Below are 21,543 nucleotides of genomic sequence, written 5' to 3' on the forward strand. Positions count from 1 at the left end.
AGTGTCAATTCTGACCATTGCTACCATCCCAGTCCAGACCATCATCATCCCTCATCCACCTCCTGTGTGGTCCCACAGCTTCTACTCTTATCCACGGACAGTACATTCTCCACATAGCAGCCACACCCATCCTCTTAAAACGTAAGTCTGGTAATTATAACTCTTTGCCAATGCCTTCCAATGGTTTCCCATTGCAAATAAAATAAAATCCAACTCTTTACCAAAGGTTCCACTTGAACTGAGCCTGTCTACTTGGCTGGCTTCACCATTTCCCTGTTTTATGTTTTTTTAATATTATTCATCAGCATCTGGAATTACACCCTTTATTTGTTTTAATTTTAACCTATTAAATATCTACTCCAACTAGAATACAAGCTTATATTTACCAGTGTAGTCCAGTGGCTGGAACCATGTCCAACATGACTTATTGTTAGTATTTAGTTAGTATTTGATAGATGAATGAAAAAGAGGGATAAAAAACTCTCTTAAGGATAGGACAATGAAGGAAATGTCACAATGGACAAAACCTTGAATTTTGAGCATATCATGAAATAAAGTATTAAATAAAGCAATTCAAGAAGGTTAAATTAAAACACAAAGGACAAATTAATTTTCTCTCTCAACTTCTTTCTTGTGTCTTTCTGTTCACCTTTCCCAATCTCTTCCTGCCAACGGGCCATATCCTAGTACCTTACACTGTCTAACACATGAAAGGCTCTCCCCAGCCCCTAAGGGGAAAAGCTACAACAGAGTTGAGAACTTTTCCTTAGAAGTCCAAAGGAGGGGTGCTTGGGTAGTGTCTGAAACTCTTGGTTTCAGGTCAGGTCTTGATCTCAGGGTCGAGAGATCGAGCCTGACGTCAGGCTCCCTGCTCAGTGTGGAGTCTGCTTGAAATTCTCCCTCCCTACCCCTCTGCCCCTCCCGCTCATTCCCATTCTCTCTCTCTAAAATAAATAAGTAAAACTTAAAAAAAAAAAAGTCCAAAGGATACAGTGAATTTATCTTATTTTTTTTTCAGTAGTAGCCTTGCCCACTGAGAAGCCACCCTAAGAATTTGTCCTTGCCCCACTGTAAGTGATCATCTGACCCTGTGATAGACCAATTAATTTCTTTTCTTTGAAGACCTGTCAAGTCAAAGAGGTCAGAAGGACACAACAGGTCAAGGAAGGAACTCTTATTGAGAAACTAGAGGTGAAAGAAATGAAACCATGATCTTAAACTGGTGAAAGTTTAAAAAAAAAAAACTTTAATCTGAATATTTAGAAAGATCACTGTATCGACTTAGACATTTTCTCCTTATGTGAAACACCGCTCCCCAAGCCCCCTGCCAATGTCATTACCTCCGGGAAGCTGAAGGGTCATCCTGTAAAGCCTTTTCTCTCCTGAAAATGCCCCCAGGGTTCTGTTTGCCTCTATCACAGGCTTCATCCTATAAAAGTTATTGATATGCATGGTTTATTTCCCCATAAAAGGTATTTACTTTTCTAAATCTTGAGATTGTCTTATCTTTGGGTCCTGCTCCCTTCCTTTTTATAAAGGTTATCTCAGTGCCTTATACCGTCAAACACACTAACATACTTTGTGTGCATGAGTTTGCTTTCAGAAGTGGGGAATCATGTGCTTACAAGTTGGGGGCAATTAAAAGAAAGGCAATGTTTTCCACCAGAATGGTGTCATAAGGAATGTAGTCCTTGAAAGATGATCTTGAAAATGGATTCGACAAACAACCTCTGCCTTTCAGGCTGGAAGGAGGTCTATGGGTGCAGCTTTCTGATTCTGTAGCCTCAGGGGGAAAAACTGCCACACAGGCTGCCGTACTCTGTGTTAGTAATATCTTTTCTGTTTTTACAAAGTGACAAGCCAATGAAGTCAAAAGAAAGTCTCTCTAACCTGTCCAATATCCTCAAGCTATGTTCCTACTCAGGTCCTGCTTCTGGTGACTGTTTGCAGTGTTTACCTGTAAGGTAGAAATGAGCGGAGCCAAAGGGCACTCTTTCAGCAACAGCTACAGCTCCTTGAGCCCTCATTTTTGCGGTGAAGCCAAGAGCTCTAGCTGAAAGAGCTACCAAAGATTCCAGGCTCAGCTGTGGCCCGCTGTCCGAGCCCATGTTCAAAGATGTATCATAGGGTAGCATTGAAGCCTTCCTTCTGTCTCCCCTGCCGACAAGCAACCCCACTACACATTGTTTTGAGATCCATTATCCCTGTGTTTGATCAGCAAAATGCTCCTTGAAAAGGTATTGAGAGGGTAAAGTCTTTCGAAACATCAGAATAAGGAGACTCGTGAACTTTACGACTTGTTGTCCATAATCATGCCCTCTCTCCCAGTGTTCGAGTCAGGTTAGTGACCTCTGTTCATGAAGTTGCCTTTGAAGCAACTTCACCTTGACTCTAGGAGAGGGTGTATGTCACAGTCAAAAATGTTAGATTTCTCTTGAGGATTTATAGGGTCAGAGGTGTCTTGGTGCTGGATTGGCCCTAGACTGGGTTTCTGTAGTCTGTTCTTAGGATCTCTCCACCTCACCTGAATGAGACAAAGCATCTGATAGCGAGGGGACTAAAATCAGCTGAGACTGCAATCAGAAAATCACTCAGAACACTAGATGGTTGTGTCTTTTAACTCTAAAATTCCATGGCTTCCTTTTCACCCTTCCTTATCCACACATCTCTATCTTTGTTCTCAATCTAGTTGTTATAAAAGCAGAAATCAAATGTCACCCAGAATTTTCACTTATGCCAAAGTCAATATCCTAGACACATAGAAACCATCGAATGTTTTATAGTCTTGTGCCAAGGCCTCTGTTTTATTTTTCTGCAAATATTAATGAGACAATCCATGTAAAGAACATAATTACTATGAGCCTGTATTCTTATTTTATTGATATGAAAGTAAATAAAACTCTATTCACTCCACTCTTGATTTCTACTCCCCAGGCACTGAGCCTTGTATGTGAGAAATGCTCACTTCATTTCTGCACTAATATCTAGCACCCTCTACCAACAAAAGGGGAATGGATTTCTCTGTGGCTGTAGAGGTCATCCTGAATTTGCTCTGAGCTAAGGACAAGTCTTGATCCCACGCTCTAGCTCTCCTCAATCTCTTTTGTAGCTTTCCTTGTGCTCCAATCCCTCTCATCAAACAAATTTATTCTAGCTGTCTCCCTTATTATTTAGCCATATCACCATTTCTCCAGGAGGTGTGACTAACGTTTTGAGATTATTTTTTTGCTACCCGGACAGCCTGTTAAGGTGTCCCATAAATTCTGCTGTTAGACCTATGTGATACAGAGAACTCACCCTTCAGAGCCTGCTTCATTTATTGCTTTGTGAGCAGTATCTGAGATGAAACCAGTAACTTCAGGCAGCTCAAAGTTTAACTGCCTGTTTTTCTTTCCTTTTCAATAGGCCCCAGATATTCTCGGACAGTTAGTCCATGATCCACACATACATCCGCCCAAGACCTCAGCGAGGCCTTGCCTTGAGAGACACAACTGTTCTTCAACCTAGGAGAAATAAAACACAATGAAGAATCTTTAACGTGGTCTCTCAAAAACACCCGGTCTGGGGGATATTCAAAACTCACAACAAAACCATAAAAATAACTTGTCCCACACACTCTCAGTTTCTTTCGCCTGCTTTGTAGCTATTCCCAAAACAAACCAAGATATCTGGCCAAATCTTCCAACACTCACAGCTGTCAGCATCCTCTCTCCAGCTCATTTTGGCTTGCCTTCTTCCTCTCCTCTCTGTCCTCTTTCATTCTGCTGTTATCTTTATTTGCCCTTCGTGCTAAGGCCCAGGAGCCGCTGGGGCATCATTTCATTACTTCAGTCTTTTTTTTTTTTTTTTAAAGATTTTATTTATTTATTTGAGACAGAGAGAATGAGAGACAGAGAGCATGAGAGGGAGGAGGGTCAGAGGGAGAAGCAGACTCCCTGCCGAGCAGGGAGCCCGATGCAGGACTCAATCCCGGGACTCCAGGATCATGACCTGAGCCGAAGGCAGTCGCTTAACCAACTGAGCCACCCAGGCGCCCCTTCATTACTTCAGTCTTATCAAAGGAAATGAATGGGTGCCATATGATTGTTCACAAGCCAAAAAATTAAAATAACCTCAATGTCCAAATATAAGGGCATTGTGTACAATGAAATGTAATGCGATTGTTTAATATTTTGATTTAAAATATTTTCTGACATGGAAATATATTCACAAGATCCTGTTCATTTTTTAAAACAAAATCATAAAATCTACAACCTGGTACTATTTTTAAAAGAAATATTACGTGTTTTATATCCATAGAAAATTTTAACACTGGTTCTCTCTGGTGGTAAGATTGTGGAACATTACTTTTTTCCTTCATGTTTATCTAATTTTCTAATTTTTTTATTAAAAAAATACCAATTTCTTACTAAGTATCAGGTTCTGTGGTTTGGACTAGAAATAGAAAATGATAAAATACAAGCTTTACAAATATCATTATTCTCTGGGCACTTACAGCCTGTGGGAGAGTCAGATGAAAATGTAAATAAATAATTCAGTTCATCGTGGGAGATATTGAAACACATATTCATAGAGGCATCTGTGGAATTACAGAAGAAAAGGCAAATAAGTCTTTTGGAGGAGGAGAGGTATCAAGAAGAATTGCACTGAGAATATGAGTCTTGAAAGAAGACTAAACATTTTCCAGATGGAGAAAGCAGGAAAGGATTGTTCAGGCAAAGGGAACATTGTATTCAAAGGCATGTAAGTGTAAAAATGCATGGCATATTCAGTCAGGAAATATGCAGTAACTTTGGTATGCTTATTACAGATAGGGAATGGGCAAAAAATGAACTGAAAAGAGAGGTCACGGTCACATGTAAGAATCTTTTAGGTCATATTGAAAATTGGGGACTTTTCCCCACAGATGTATGAGGAACAAATAAAGGAATATAAGACAGAAAATGCATCCTCTAATTTTTGTTGTAGGAGACACCTAGTCTAGTGTGGAGCATGGCTTTAATAGGTGGAGACTGGGAAGGAAGGATTTTCGGAAATCCATCGGAGTAGTTCAGGTGAAAGCTTTTCAGGGCTCTCTGAAAAGAGAATGGAGGGTAGGGTAGGAAGTCTATCTTGAAAAAGTCTCAAGGAGATCAACAAGACTTGTTGTCTAATTAAATATATATTGGCAAGTAGAAAGGGATGTTAAACATTCCCTGAAGTATCCTGGTTGGATGAACTAGTGGGCAGAGCTGCTAGTTTCTAAGCTATGGAATCCAGAAGGAGGAGGTTTGAAGTTTGAGGGAGGGGAATAACTTGGATTTGAGGCATGTTGAGAGGGAGAGACCTGCATGACCCCCCAGGTAGAAAGAGGTTCACTAGTCAGAGATGAGTTCAGGAGAGGTATCAAGGCTGGAGAAAAAGTCCTAAGAACCCCCACAGAAAGTCATCATCATCAAAGGAGGAAGATCAAAACTATGCTTGGCCTCAGAGACCACATCCAGATGATACAGGCTAGTGAGTTCAGGGTAAGGTTTAAATATGAAAACACATAGCATATGCAATAATAGCATGTGCAATTCTAGTAGATGGAATCATTACTAACCAAGTGTGAAGACATTTTTATGTGCTTATTTCATGGTGAGTGCCGCTAACAATCTGGTTCTTTTCATTACATTCATATGTTCAAAGATCCAATTCTTGAGAAATCAAAGTATAGTTGGATGAGTGGGAGGTATAAACAGGCTCTTCTGTTTGGTGACAAACTCACAAAGGCCTAGAAGTCTTAGGGAGAGTTTTATACATTTCATTAAGTCAAAAGGAGTTGACACATGTTTAATATTATACTATCAGGTTAATTTCAAGCACATTATAATAAAGAGGCATAAAATACATGACATTTTTATAATCACCATGCCCCTTCCTACTAGGGTCAGCATTTATAAATTAAAAGGTACAGTTTTCTCATTATCACTGGACACTTGAATGATCATTGCTGGAGTGGTCACATGGGAACCCACGGAAATTTGGCGAATCCTCTTGATAAAAGTAGGGCAGCAATGGGGCGCCTGGATGGTTCAGTTGGTTAAGCATCTGCCTTTGGCTCAGGTTGTAATCCTCGGGTCCTGGGATCGGGTCCTGGGATTGGGTCCTGGGATCAAGCCCTGAGATTAGACTCCTTGCTCAGCGGGGAATCAGTTTTTCCTCTCCCTCTTACCAACCCCCCACCCCACCCAGGCTCCTGTGCTCTCTCTCTCATAAATAAATAAAGTATTTATTTATTTTTTTAAAGATTTTATTTATTTATTTGAGAGAGAGAGAGAACGTGAGAGAGAGAGAGAGATCATGAGCAGAGGGGAGGGGTAGAGGGAGAAGCAGACTCCCCGCTGAGCAGCGAGGCCTACAACAGGGCTCCATCCCAGGACCCTGAGATCATGACCCGAGCCAAAGGCAGATGCTTTAGCCAGCTGAGCCACCCAGGCACCCCAATAAAATATAAAAAAAAAAAAAGCAGGCCAGCGAAACACCATAGAAGCATACTTCAGCATTTACATAAAAGAAATTTTCAAACAGTGTTCCTAAATGGTAAGTTAATCATCAACAGAGTGGGCCAGGATGGGGTCAAAGAAAGTACATGACTTGCAAAGAAGGAAGTAAGAGGAGGCAGGAAAAGAAGGCAGAAAAATAGAACAAAAGGGTCAATCCATAATTACGTAACCAACAATCTCCTCAGAGCTCTGCTCACGCACAAACAGGCTAGACTAGTTGTTATTAAAATTTTTGATGTGCAGATTATTCTATGATCAAAACAATTTACTCTTAATGGACTTTGGATACCTCAGAACAAATATAGAGATGTTTCATCATTGTCCGTGAACTTGGTAGAACTGTCAAGGCAGAACTGCCAGAACTCACATCACGGAAAGTGTGGGTTGCCCCCAGGTGTCCAGCCCGGTCCCATTTCCTCTGTCCCCTCACCACCTTCATGTCTGGTTATGCTCAGAAGCCAGCTGAGCCTTAACTGAGAGTTTGTGGTGGGCTCACAATGGTGTACACACATTTTCCTTTCCTTTTATATCTTTAGGTCTAATTAGCCTTCTTGCCAGCGTAACCACTAAAGAAGGCACTGACCGTCCCGATTAAGCCCCTTTTATAGAAAGTGAGAAGGGGAAATAAAGGTAGAGCGGAAAAAGCACTTGAGTACCTTCGGCGTGGCAGAGCTGGAGAAGCAGGGTAAGAGGGAGCCGTATGTCCCTGGAAGTCCCTGAGGCAGCCTCCGCGGAGGAGCAGAAGGAAATGGAAGATAAAGTGACTAGTCCAGAGAAAGCTGAAGAAGCAAAATTAAAAGCAGGATATCCTCATCTGGGACAAAAGCCTGGAGGTTCAGATTTCATAGGGAAATGATTACAGAAGGGGCAAAAATATTTTGATTCTGGGGATTACAATATGGCTAAAGCCAAAATGAAGAACAAGCAGCTTCCCACTGCAGCTCCCGATCAGAGGTCACTGGTGACCACATTCCCACTGCACATGACCTTCCTCAACAGAAACCATCCCTTGTTGCTAGCAAGCTGGCTGGCTGATTAAAAGAGCGGAACTGCATGAAGCTTCTAATTCCCATTATTTCTCCTTAATATGTTACTTCTCTGCTTTTTATTTCCTTTCATTCACCAATTTTCCCAATTTATTTTCCTTTCATTCACCAAATTTCATTCAAATTGTCATTTGAGAATGACAGCTTTGCAGGTAGCCGTAGTGTATACTGCTATTGTAAGGGAATACACGTGTGTAGAGCTTTGGTTAGTTTTAACAGTGCACTGGTAAAGAGAACACGTTAGAGCAACATAAAGTAATCTACTTGAAAATAATTGTATGTATTACCTAACTTCTAGTGTGGGACTGATTCAACAAGTAACAAGCAAGTTTTACAATTGTAATATATTGGCTTTCTTTAATTCATCTTAATTATAGCTTTGTATGTTACTCTTATTTACTATAACCTCTATTGTATTGATTTCTTCTGTATTTTCCTTTTGGATTTTGTAAAACAGAAGTTTAAGACCACAAGTTGGAAGGAAGATCACATTCTTCAAACAAAAATAGATGGGGCTCTGAAAGATTAGTTTCTCTGTGCTTGAACTTGAATGGCCTTAAACCTGTTTCAGCTTTAACAGTAGAATTTTACTTGGGCAATATTTGCCCATTCTGGTGTGAAAAAAAAAAAGCACTTTATTAGCCATGTTACTAATCCTTCTGGCTGGACCTATATAATATCTACCAGTATTCGTTTCTTTTAGTTTTACTCGAACTTTAGTTACACAGAATTGGAATTATAGTCTTTGTTTCAGAACATACTATGAGCATACCATGGTCTTGGAGAAGACTTTTATTTACTTTTTTTTGTTTATTAATAATAATAAGCAGCAACAGTAACTGAACTCACCACTCAACACTAGAATTAACACATTGCTGGTGACTTAGATCAACCTCTGTGCTTCTCCCTCACCCATTATAAGCATTGCCTTGAATCTCGTGTTTATCATTCTCTTGCATATATATATGTATGTATATATATATATGTAGGTTTTATGTATGTGTGATATATTTATCTCATATCTGTAACATAAATAATATGCATATATACTTCTAAAAATTATGTATATATGTATATCTGTGATTTAGCTTTACTCATCCTTATTAGACTATCATGCAGTATGAAATCATCTGGGACTTATTCTTTTCATTTATAGTATTACTAAAATATTCATATTACTGCCTTTCATTGTGTGAATATGCCATAATTGATTTGTTCATTCCTCCCTGATGGCCATTTGGATTGTTTCCAGTATTTTTGTTTGTATGTTAGTTGTGAAAAGTACTGCTCTGAACATTCTGGCATGTGTCTCCTGGATGTACGCCCTGAGGAGACAAGGTAGATTTGTCAGAGGTCATCGCTAGTAATGTGTAAGAGTTCCTCCAGGCCTTCATTCTCTCCAACACTTGACTTTTCATGAACCAAGATTATATTTAATCTTACTTCCAAATTACTTCATCTAGCTTTATTCCAACATTCCTGATCCTGTTGGTCTCCTGATCAATATCCTTCCCCATCCTGCTCTCCACCAGAAAAGGAACAGTGAGAATTATGTGCTGTGAAAGAAAGAGAAGTTTCTCAAACCTCTCTCTTTTCCTTCAGGGAGACTTACTCCATTTAGCCTTTAATTGTCTCCTTAATTGTTTTCTAAATGCCACAGAACAATATAGCCTTTGGGAGAAATTAACTTTATTGTATCAACTTCACTGTAGCCTTCCAGTTTTCTCTTCCTTAATGAAAACTTGTTACTGCTATTGCCCTTACTAGATAGTCTTTAACACACAAATGGAAGGAATGTAGATAGACGGGCAATTTTTCATAAATCGGAAGAAAGCAGAGAAGGAAGAAAGAGATTTAAGATTTTTGTGTTTAACAGGGGAAATCACCTGTGGTGAAATCAAAGGAGCTGTGATTAGTGAAACATAAAAGGCTCTAGGGCTGTGCTGGAAAGGAGTGAAAAGTGATGGAAAAGTTGTTGAGACACACAGTGTTCTGTGCTGGGCACCAAGTCATGCTATTAGTGGAGACAGCTTGACCACTGCTGGGAAAGTGATACCAGCAATCAGGGAGGAAGTCACTTCAGATTGAGGAATTGAACGGAAAGCAATCAGATAGAGGGATTAAAATGAATACAATTTGTCATGATCTCTTCAGACACATCAAATGCTAATAATTAACGTGTTCATAATTTCAGGAGTGGCTGCACAGGGAAAACTGATTTATTATAACTTTTGTTTAGAGCAGTTTTAGGTTCACAGCAAAATTAAGGGAAAGATACAGAGATTTCCCAGTATCTCCAGCTCCCATACATGCACAGCACCCCCTATTATCAGCATCCTCCCCCGAAGTGGGATATTTAGTGCAAGTGATGAACCTACATGGACACATCATCACTCAAAGTCCATAGTGTACATTGAGCTGCATTCTGTGAATTTGGTAGGTACCATTAAAATATCATGTAGGTACCATTAAAATATCATAGAGAGTATTTTCAATGTCCTAAAAATCCTTCGTGATCCATTTGTTCATCCCCCACCCCAACCCTGGCTTATTTATTTTAACCAAATGGTTGAGCATAGATTTCTTGGTTGGCCTTACAGAATATTAAATATGTGGATTGCTTTGTAAAAATTAAATTTGAAACCTTTCCACACACTTAATGGTTTAAATAGGGACTAAGTTCTTAAAATAACTATCGTCAGTCTACAGAAACTGAATGATACGAAGAAAGTTTGGTGGACACAGTATCAATGAATGGTGAGAGGAGCTCAAGCTTGAACCACTGGATTATTTAAAAAACAAAAACAAAACCAAAAAACCCAAAAAAACAAACACCAAACCAAACAAAAAAAACCCCAAACATAAGTGCGTAGGTGTCAAGGTGTCTTGGAGCAGAGGAGTAAAAACTGGAGGAAATAAAAGAGGAATCGGGTCTGCCTGTGCCTGCCTCTGGACTGACAAATAGGCCCTAAACTCTGACCTAGTGCGCAGCCCTCTCCTCAGCCCCCACATCCACCAGGGAGCTGCTGAGAACCTCTGAGGCCTCCCATCTCCCAGATGTGCCCCCATCTATCTTTGTGATTCTTGTCTCCTACTTCTCGCTGCTACCTTCCCTTCCAAAGCCATCCTCCCTTCTGTTGTCATCAAACTCTGAGTCACTTACCCCCAGTCCTGAAGACTTCAGCACGTTCACATCATCTTTTATCTATATCCCAGCACTGCCATCACCCTGAGCGACTATCAAAGTTCACATTACTGACCCATGTGAATCTCTAGCCTCTTCATCCTTGAACTACATGCTTCCAATATCTTCCATCTCCACCATACTTCAGCCTCCAAGTCCCATGACCCATGTTGGACTTGGACCTCGTCATCCCACAGAACTGCCCCATCTAAGATAATAGAGGCAGACCTCAGATTCTGATTAAAAATCTCCTAACTTCCTGCCTCAGTTCCTGCTGCTACATCTGCTCTTCACAGGGACTTCCTACTTCTCCCTGTTCAGGGGCCCTCCTCTGTCTTCCTTCCATTTCATCCAACTTGGAGTTACTGTCCATCAGTCCAAGTAAAATCTTCAAGTCCTTGCTTTCCATCCCATCCACATGGCCAAAACCCCACCCTGTTTGGTTCCAATCCTCTGCATAGAAATTCAGGCTGCAAGAAAAAATATAACATAACCTCACATCTTGGTGCCACTATAAATTCGCAGTCTTCATCTACAACTGTGTCTTCAATGGTATTCAGACACTCTTCTAATTTATTGATAAAAAGCTCACGTTCTGGAACCAGACAGGATCCACTTGAATCTTCACACCAACTCCAGCCCTCACTAGCTGTGTTACCTTAGGTAAGCCACTTTGCTTCTCTTGCCTCAATGACAGTACCCGTAAGACAAGATAACAACAGTACCTCCTTCATGAGGCTGTAAAGATGAGGTAGAGTAGATTGCTGAGCATAACAACCACTTCATGGCTACCATACATGAGCATTATTATTTCCTAAATCCGATTTCTCTGTTCCTTCTTTCTAGTAGATACTTTTAATCTTTATCGTGTGTGCCTTCTACTTAGAAAACCCTCCTCTTGACTCACCCACCCTTAGCTGGTGCATTCTTGTGGTCTCCAGGAAGTCATATCCTATCCCACTCCACACCCGTAATCTGGCTTGAGGGTCTTTTCTCTGTCCTCTCCTATTGTTGATCATCTTGTGTTATAATTGACTGGAATCCCCTCAAGAAGCCTGGGTATATCTTGCTCTCTGTTGTATCGTTAACACCTAGCACAAGGCTGGCACATAGGAAAAAAATTAATATATATGTGTTAAATACAAATATACAAATAATATTAGAAAAAATGATAGACCTAGACAGGACCGTGAACTTCCTGAGGGCTGCTATTTTCTCTGGATCACTTTCAATGCCTAGCAAGGAATCTTGTAATACTTGGGAATCAATAAATATTTTTCAAATAATAATTTTTCTGTATCTCTTGAGCATTGTTTTTAAATTTCCAAAAGGATTCCTACTCTTTTGTCAACTTGCTTCTTCTCTAGATGTCAAAATAGTCTCACTCTTCAAAGTTCAACTGAAAAGTACTGTTTTCCATGGAGTTTGTTTTACCAATCCCTTTGTTCTGGCTATCTATTGCTGTGTAACAAGCCACCCCAAAACCTAGTGGCCTAAAACAACACTCTATCACTATGCCTCACAGTTCTGAGAATGGTCTGACATATGGCTGCAATCACCTGAGAGCTTGAGTGGGCTGAATGTCCAAGCTGGCACACTCCCACAGCAGGTACTTGGTATGGGCTGGTGGTGAGTCAAGAGCTCAGTTGAGGCTCTTGTCTAGAACAACTGCAAGTGGCCTGTCCCTGTGGTTTGGGTTTTTCATTACATGGCAGCCTAGAGATATTTACTCTTCCCACATGATCACCGGCTTCCAAAAGGCAAGAAGCAGAAGCTTCCAGGCCAGTTAAGGACCATGCCTAGAAACAGCTCAAGTGTCAGTTCTACTGCACTTTATTGATCAAGGCTATCACAGGCCCTCTTGGATTCAAGGAAATGGAGAAATGAACTCCATCTTTTGATGAAGGAGTGTCAAGGTCGTAACTACAGAAGAGCTTGAAGGATGGGAGATATTTTTATCACCATCTCTGAAAAATAGAGTCTGCCCTATTGCATCCCTCGGAGCAAAATTTATCCTTTTCTGGTTTGTTCTCTAAGTACTTATTCCTTATGTTTTTTTATCATTGATTTCCACCTCTGGGTCCAGAGTTATTTTGCTAGGAAATGTCTCTCAATCTATAGGCTTGCAAAATGTTGGGTAAATGGAGTAAAATTGTATGACTCAAGCATACACAATTGACCCTGAACAACTGGGTTTGAACTATGAAGGCTCCACTTATGTGCTGATTTTTTCAATAAATATAGTACAGTCATATAAATGTATTTTTCTCTTCTTTATGATTTTCTTTTCTCTAGCCTACTTTATATGTAAGAATACAGTGTATAATACATAACAAACAAAATATGTATTACCATGTTACCAGTGAGGCTTCTGGTTAACAGGCTGCTAGCTACTAGTAGGCTATTAGCAGTTTTCAAGGAGTCAAAAGTTATAGGTGGATTTTCGACTGTGCAGGGGTCAAACACCCCTAACCCCCATGTTGTTCAAGAGTCAACTATAATTATTATTAAAGTGTATGTAAATGTTTTTTTGAAAGATTTTTATTTACTTGAGAGAGAGAAAGAGAGAGAGAGAGCAGAGGGACAAGCAGACTCCCTGCTGAGCATGGAGCCCAGGACCCTGAGATCATGACCTGAGCCAAAGTCAGTCACTTAACCAACTGAGCCACCTAGGTGCCCCAGTATATGTAAATGTTTTATGATTAAATTCATTATATATATATTTTTAACCAACCCATATTAGAAATTTAAATAATGCTGGGGATCTGTAAAATGTTCACGTAAAAAGTGGGCCTTTATACTCAAAAGTGGTTTGCTAAGCACTGATTGGTTTATCTATTTGTCTCTTCTTAACTGAATTAGGTGTTATTGAGCCCAAGGACTTAGCTGGATAGCCTTTAGATCCCTAAAGTTTAGTAGATTAAATCATACATAATAAATGCTCAATAAATTTTGACTTGGTTTCATTACAAATTTTATTTAAAAATGTAATATCTACCATTCATTTATACATTTGACAAATACTAATCAGGTACTTATTATGTTCCAAACACAATGGTAGAGGCTAGGGATCAAATGGTGAGCAAACCATTTTGCAGCCCAGTGGGGTAGACATATTGACCATACAATCACCCTAAAGATGTGAACTTTCAACTGGGATAAGCTCTTTGTATTAGTTTCTGCAGGCTGCCATAACATAGTACCAAAAACCAATTGGCTTAAGGAACAGATTTTTAGTATCTTATAGTCTTGGTGCCTAGAAGTCCAAGATCAAAGTGTCAGCATATTGGTTCCTCCTGAGGGCTGTTCTAGGCCTCTCTCCTGGGCTTGCAGTTGCCCAGCTTCTCCCCATGTCTCTTCATATCATCTTCCCTCTCTGTATGTGTCCAAATTCCCCTTTTTAGAAGGACACCAGTTGGGTTAGGACTCATCCTAATGACCTCATTTTAACTTCTTAATTATCTCTGTAAAGACCCTCTCTTCAAATAGGTCATATCCTAAGGTACCAGGGTTAGGACTGCACCATATGAGCTTGGGGGTGCGCAATTCAACCCATCACATTTTTCAAAGGAAAAGCCTGTAGCACTGTGAAAACTCAAGGAACTCAAGGAAGGCTTCCTCGAGGAAGAGATCCAAATAGCCACTTAATATATGAAAAAGAGTTTAACTTTTTAGCAATCGGTCATATTAAAACCATACACCTTCCTATTTTACCCATTCACCACAAGATTTAAAAGTTTGAGAACACCAAGTGCTGGCAAAGATAGACTCTCAGAAGCTGCTGGTAAGAAAACACATTGATAGAAAATTTCGAAACAGTTTGACATAATAAAGGTGAAGATACATAAACCTTTGACCAGGGATTAAGCTTCCATTATAAAATTCTAGAGAGAAATTATGCAGGTGTGCATCAGGATACAGGTACAAAAATATTCTTTGCAGCATTGCTATTTATTTATTTACTTGTTTGTTTATTTACTTATTTATTTATGAAATCATATGATATTTGTCTTTCTCTGACTTATTTCTCTTAGCATAATACCCTCTAGTTCCATCCATGTCCTTTCAAATGGCAAGGTTTCATCCTTTCTGATGGTTGAGTAATATTCCATTGTGTATATATATATATATATACCATATCTTCTTTATCCATTCATCTGTCGATGGACATCTGGGCTCTTTCCATAGTTTGGCTATTGTGGACATTGCTGCTATAAACATCGGGGTGCAGGTACCCCTTCGAATCACTATGTTTTATCCTTTGGGTAAATATCTAGTAATGCAGTTGCTCGGTCATAGGGTAGCTCCTTTTTGAGGAACCTCCATACTGTTTTCCAGGGTGGCTGCACCAGCTTGCATTCCCACCAACAGTGTAGGAGGGTTCCCCTTTCTCCGCATCCTTGCCAACATCTGACGTTTCCTGAGTGGTTAATTTTAGCTATTCTGGCTGGTGTGAGGTGGTATCTCATCCCTGCAGCATTGTTAATAATATTCCCAGGCCATCATTTCATAGTATATACATTTATCAAATCATTGTGTTGTATACATTAAATTTATACAATGTTATATGTCAATTATATCTCAATAAAAGTGTGAAAAATATTCTCAGACCAGAGACAATTCAAATATCCTTCAACAATAGAACAGCTAATTAACCTGTGAGATTGTATGCAATGGAAAATCATAGAGTAGTGAAAGTGGATGGCCTGGAGTTTATGTACAGTCATATAGATGCATCTCAGAAGCATTTTGTTGAGTTAAAGAAGAGAAGATACACAAACGTGATTCTAATTATGTGATTCAAAAGCAAGGATGGGTTATTACAAAACTCAGAATAACATTTACTCCTAGGTGAAAGGTTGGGGATCATTAACTGGGGAGCAGGTGGTGGGAGCTATGGAGGGTTGGCAGTGATATTCTGTTTTTGACCAGAATGGTAGTTATATGGATGTTTGCCTTCTAAGTATTATGTAAACTGTACATATTTTGTGATCTTTCTGTATGAAAGTTATATCTCACTATAAAAAAGTTAAAAAAGAAAAACACCAAAGCTACCTCTGAAATCATACCATTTAATCTTGAGTTTATCCCATTATTTTTGCAAATGATGTTTTCTGCTGGTGATTGAATAAATCAACTGGACAGCCAAGACTAATACAAGTACAATTACACGTGATGTTGCATTTTGCCAGTAAAATTTCCCTATATTTGTGGAATCAGATAAAAATATGAAATAAATTGCTTTGATTCCTAGGTTGGATCATTAAATGCATGCTTCCTTGCAAAGAGGAATTTCCAAGTTGATGTATATGAAGCTAGGGAAGGTAAGACAAGACTGAAACTCGTGAGATGTGAAAATTCTGATTCTCTGACATCTTTCTCTTTAGATTTTAAAAAGAAGTGTTTTAGAAAGAGGAACTTATTTTTTTTTTTTTTGCAACCGCAACTATCTAAATTTAATTTAATACAAAATCACGACTATTAGTGTTTTCTGTAAGGGAGCTAACAAGGGTCTTTTAATTTGGTTCTGATTGCACCAGTTGTTTAGGTGTTATATGCTTAGCCTGTCCTGAGGTATAATACAGAGTCTACTTTCAATGTCTTAGATATCCGAGTGGCTAAATTTGCACGTGGAAGAAGCATTAACTTGGCCCTTTCTTATAGAGGACGACAAGCCTTGAACGCCATTGGCCTGGAAGATCAGGTACCTTGTTAATGCATTTTCCTTGTAAAAGATAATACTTGCCATTTTCCAACAACGTTGCCAAACTTCTCACTCTCTAGCATTTCGCTTGGAAATGTGAACAGAAGTAACATATTTTGCTGAGAGTACTTTTGCTGATAATGTGTCTTTGGGATGATACAAATTTCCTTAGATGTGTGTGTGTAGGAAAACACTCTGCACGGGGCTTCAGGAGTCCTGGGGTTTCCTCCTCATGCATTGCTTGCTCTCTTTTGTGATCATGAGAAAAATCACTTATAACCTCTTTGACACTGAACCATTTTCCTTAATTGTAATACGTGATTTAGACCAGATACAATTTAAGTCAATTCCAAAATCTAAAGGTTAAAAAAAAAATCAAAACCTAAGATTTGCAGGAACATACTTTTCATTGTTTCCATCATACTGTGCTTCCCATCATCCTTTGCATTAATTTTTAATTTTTTGAAAATATTTGAAAAATCGCATTTTAAAACCGATGTCTAACTTACTTGCATGATGCCACGTTATGGTAATTGAAATTGATATTTCTGGTTTTATTTCAGGTGGTATCTCAAGGCATCCCCATGAGAGCAAGAATGATTCACTCTCTTTCAGGGAAAAAGTCTGCAATTCCCTATGGGACCAAGTCACAGGTCAGTTTACCCTGAAGATAGTGTTTGCTTGCAGTTGAGTCTAATGTCTGGAATGTGACTCTTGCTCATTGGCCCTTCCTTTCCTCTGTAGACCTATCTTTGACATTGCCTGTATCAGCCTACCACTCAGAAACGTATACTAGTTAACAAGTTAATTGACAGGAGGCCGTTAAAATAGGGCCCAGTTTCTAATAACCATTCAATAGGAATTAGTTACGTTGTCATCACTATTAGGCTCTTTTTTGCCTGTATGCATCGCTCATGGTGGCCTGGGACACTCTTTCTCTCCTATCTCCTTTTAATTACATAAAGAAGATTACCATGTATTTATTGTCGAGCATAAAATGCAAGAACAACCCTAGAGGGTTTTCCCCAAACTGACTCTTTTGCCCCAAATTTAATTATAATGGAATTTATAGAATGAACCAGAAATTTTTTCAGTGCTGTATAACTTCTACAACAACAGAGGCCAGATGGTGATGTAGTTTACAAAAGAAAATCCATTATCCTGCTTTGTGTTCTTCTTATCTTTACATAGTAACACACAGAGTTGGGGAAAGTATGTATTTTTATCTAATATTTATACCTTCTAAGTTTGTTTCTTTGAGAGAGAATGAATGTACCAAACATCTATCAACTAGAGAAAAACCCAACTTGCTTCATCCAACAAGGCCTCATTTTATTAAGGGCAGAACCCAAGTGAGGTTTATATTCTTTGTCTCTGAGCTCCCACAGAGCTCCCATTGCAGGCGGATCAGCAATTCTCAGATTCCACTGGGATCTTGTCAAAATGCAGAGTCTGATTCTGTAGGGCCAGGATGGAGGCTGAGATTACGCATCCTAAATACACCCGGTTGGTGTCTGTGCTGCTGGTCCATGGACCACGTGTTGGGCAGCAAGAGATAAAGCACAGGTGCTCATGGGAACAAGTTCCGTGTGATGCTTGAAGCACCTCACACCCTGTTAGGATGCTACTATCAGAAAACAGAAAGGGAAACAGAAAATAGTTAGTGTTGGGAAAGATAACGGAGAAACTCAACACCTGCGCATTGTTGGTAGGAATATAAAATGGTGCGGCCGCTATGGAAAACAGTCTAGTGGTTCCTCCAAAAATAAAAAACAGAATTTCCATATGACCCAGCAGTTCTCCTTCTGGGTATATATCCAACAGAACTGAAAGCAGGGACTTGAAGAAATATTTGAACCCTCGTGATCATAGCGGCATTATTCACAACAGTCAAAAAGCAAAAGTGACCCAATGTCCATCAATGGATGGATGGATAAACAAGATGTGGTGTACACGTATGTAAGATAATAGAAAATAAAATATTGGTTTCTGCCTCTGGTTCCTGGCACAGAACTCCTAAAACTCTTGTAATTTCCTAAATGATTAAAGGACTAGGAGATCTTTTGTTCTAATATTTGGTCTTTGACTGTGGTTCCTAACACAGAGCTCCTAAATCCTTTGGAATTTCCTGGGTGATAAGAGTATCTTTTGTTATAATCAGGTAACTCTTGGTGGGCTTCTGGATGGGGGCTGGTCACCAGAAAGACCAAGACATAATTAGAAGCTTGGAATTTTCCCCAGAGTGGGGAGAGGGGCTGGGAGTGGAGTTAATGATCCATCATGTCCGTGTGATGGAGTCTTCATAAAAATCCCAAAAGTATGGGGTTCAGAGAGCTTCCAGGATCATGCACACACAGAGGTGCTGGTAGAAGAGTAGCATACCCATAGAGGGTGAACACATATCTTACCCTACACATCTTTCCATCTAGATGTTCACCTGCACCCTTGACCATATCCTTTTATAATAAACTGATAAACAGTAAATCAACTGTTTTCCTGAGTTCTGTGAGCTGTTCTACCAAGTTCACTGAAACTGAAGAGGGCCTCATGGGAACTTGTGATTTATAGCCAACTAGGTAGAAGCCCAGGTACAAGCTACATTGCCATTGGCCTTCGATGTGCGTGTGTGGGGGGGGTGCAGTCTCATGGGACTGAGCCCTTACCTTTGGGATCTGAGGCTATCTCCAGGTAGATGGTGTCAGAATAGCTAAATTGTGGTACAGCCAGCTTGTGTCACTGAGAAATTGCTTGGTGGAGGACCCCCCACATCTGGTGTCAAGTGTCATGCATGTGGTAGTAAGTGAGAGTAAAGAAGACACTCTCCAGAGGAGAGGGGAGGTTTTTCTATACAACATGCTTTGGAAAACTATTAAGCCTTAAAAAAAAGGGAAATCCTGACACCTGCTACAACATGGTTGAAACTGGAGGACTTTATACTAAGTGAAATAAGCCAATCACAGAAGGACAGATGCCATAGTACCTTTATGTGAATATCTAGAGTAGATAAATGCATAAAAAAAAGAAATCAGAATGGTGGTTGCCAGGGCCTGCAGGGAGGGAGAAGTGGGGAGCAATTGTTTAATGGGTAGAGAGTTTCAGATGTGTAAGATGAAGCGTTCTGTGGATGGATGGTTCAGCTGGTCGCGCAGCCATGTGTACGTAATGAATGCCACTGAACGGTACACTTAAAAAGAGTTGAGATGGTAAATGTTGTATCATGTGTGTTTTACTACAATTAAAGTTTGCTTAAAAAGTGGTTGAAAAGTAAAACATTCCAAAAACTAAGCGCCTATGGGAATGTGGGGTGGGGGTTGGCGGGGAAGGATCAAAATTTTCCATTTAGTGACATTCTCGAATAATAGCCCATTGATTTTGGTGTTATAAAAACATAGGTACAGAGTCTTAATGCATTAGCCAGGCAGGAGAAGGAAGCGGAAGGAAGTCTACTGACCATCCATAGGCAGATAAGCATTTTTGGATAATTAATATGTCTTGTTTCATCGGCCCCAAACTGAGCGTGGTGCTGTAGGAAAGAAACAGATTTACACACGCAGGGCCAGTGTAAGCTGTACATATTAACTGTATCCTTTCCGTAAACAACTGTCTGCCTGTGCACCACACCCTGTGCTTGCGCTACTTACTGAGGACCAGAGAGGAGCTTGCAGCCTCGTGAGGACAGATGGTAGTCAGGTTTTTATGGAAAGAACTCTTCTGAGTGATGCTCAGCTGTGTGGTTCAGAGAAGAGGGAGGTTTAGTTTTCAGAGACCTCACAGAGAAAGTGAGGTTTGAGACAGACATTTTGTTTAAATATTAAATCTGCGCCAAAATAGCGCTTTCCCAATTAAACGAGGGTCCATCTATGGAGGGGAGTTGGGTGAGACCAGAATTCTAAAAAAAAGTAAACTTTTAAGTGCCAAGTGTGTATTGGATAAGAAAACTCATAACGTACTTTCACTATAACACAGTCTTACAGAGATCAGCAACCTTGGGCTCTTTGGATCCAACCGCCTTGCTTTACTGATGAAGAAATAGGCTGCATGGGTACACGAGGTCCACATCAGGGGTGACGCAAGGCGGGTGTCCTCATGCACAGTGGCCAGCACCCCACGGTGTAGAAGGTGCTCCCAGGAGCGCTGAGGGGCTTCATTAGTTGCACTCTTGCTTTTGTTAAATTGAAAGGGACCATAGTAATTGTCCCACCTTTGTCTTGGATTCACAGGGAATTAGCCAAGTAGACCAATTCTGACATCATCCCCCCTCTCACCTCCCCAGAGACTGAACCAATAAAGTGTGAGTAGACTGAGGAGGAAGACATGGTTCGGAATATCAGGAAAAGTTAGATGAGCAGAGTGACTTGGACTTGAGCCTGAAACTGGCTTCCTTACCCCCAGCACCAGGGGAGGCGGAAGGGGGCAGAGCCCTCTCCACTGACGGCCAAGAGGGTGAAGGTGTTGGTGGGAGTTCCCATTTGGGGCCTTCAGTACTTGAGAAGAGGCAGGAAATGATCACTTGCCCACGGATCCTGCCATTCTCAGTTCTTACGAACTCAGTTAATGCTAATTTGTAGCCACCTCTCTTTCTTTGGTTTGCATTGTTACGTTTATAACGCGGCCGGACACGGAGCTCCCTTTAAGAACAACATAAAATTGTTCTGAATCGCTCAATTCCACAGCCTGTGGAAGTGCAAAGCCCTCTCCGTGACCCCAGGATTTCGGCAAATCCTCAGGCAGCCCATCTTCTATTGGCCTCCCCCCTTCTCCAAGCCTCCCTCCTCCACCTGTTTTCTCTGCCCTTTCTCCCGGGCCAGGGTCAGACTCTTCAGTCTTGCTGGTTCCTGCCATCTCCCTCCCAAATTGCCCTGGGAACTGTCAAAATATTCCCTGATACACAGAGCAGGTCAGAGCTCCCCAATTCCTTTTAACGATGCAGAAAAATATATTTTTTAAATGTTATTTAATTCCAGTGTAGTTAATGTGCAGCGTTATATTAGTTTCAGGTGTACAATACAGTGATTCAGCAATGCCCTGTATTACTAGGTGCTCATCACAAGAAGTGTACCCTTGATCCCCTTCACCTATGTC

At 40.2% G+C, this 21,543-nt stretch overlaps 1 protein-coding gene and 1 pseudogene across 1 annotated transcript in view; both read left to right on the top strand.

Moving 5' to 3' along the window:
* The window catches only part of KMO (kynurenine 3-monooxygenase), a 53,158-nt gene that overhangs the window by 3,663 nt on the left and 27,952 nt on the right, over positions 1–21,543 (top strand). The window contains 3 exon segments of the mRNA XM_035010939.1: positions 16,012–16,081; positions 16,364–16,461; positions 17,025–17,114. Of these exon segments, the coding sequence (XP_034866830.1) occupies positions 16,012–16,081; positions 16,364–16,461; positions 17,025–17,114 (258 nt within the window).
* On the top strand, positions 6,557–8,365 carry LOC118014547 (annotated as a pseudogene).

This window comes from Mirounga leonina, unplaced genomic scaffold (genome assembly GCF_011800145.1).
Source record: "Mirounga leonina isolate KUSES-001 unplaced genomic scaffold, KU_Mleo_1.0 Mir_154, whole genome shotgun sequence".
In the NCBI taxonomy this organism is placed as follows: domain Eukaryota; kingdom Metazoa; phylum Chordata; class Mammalia; order Carnivora; family Phocidae; genus Mirounga; species Mirounga leonina.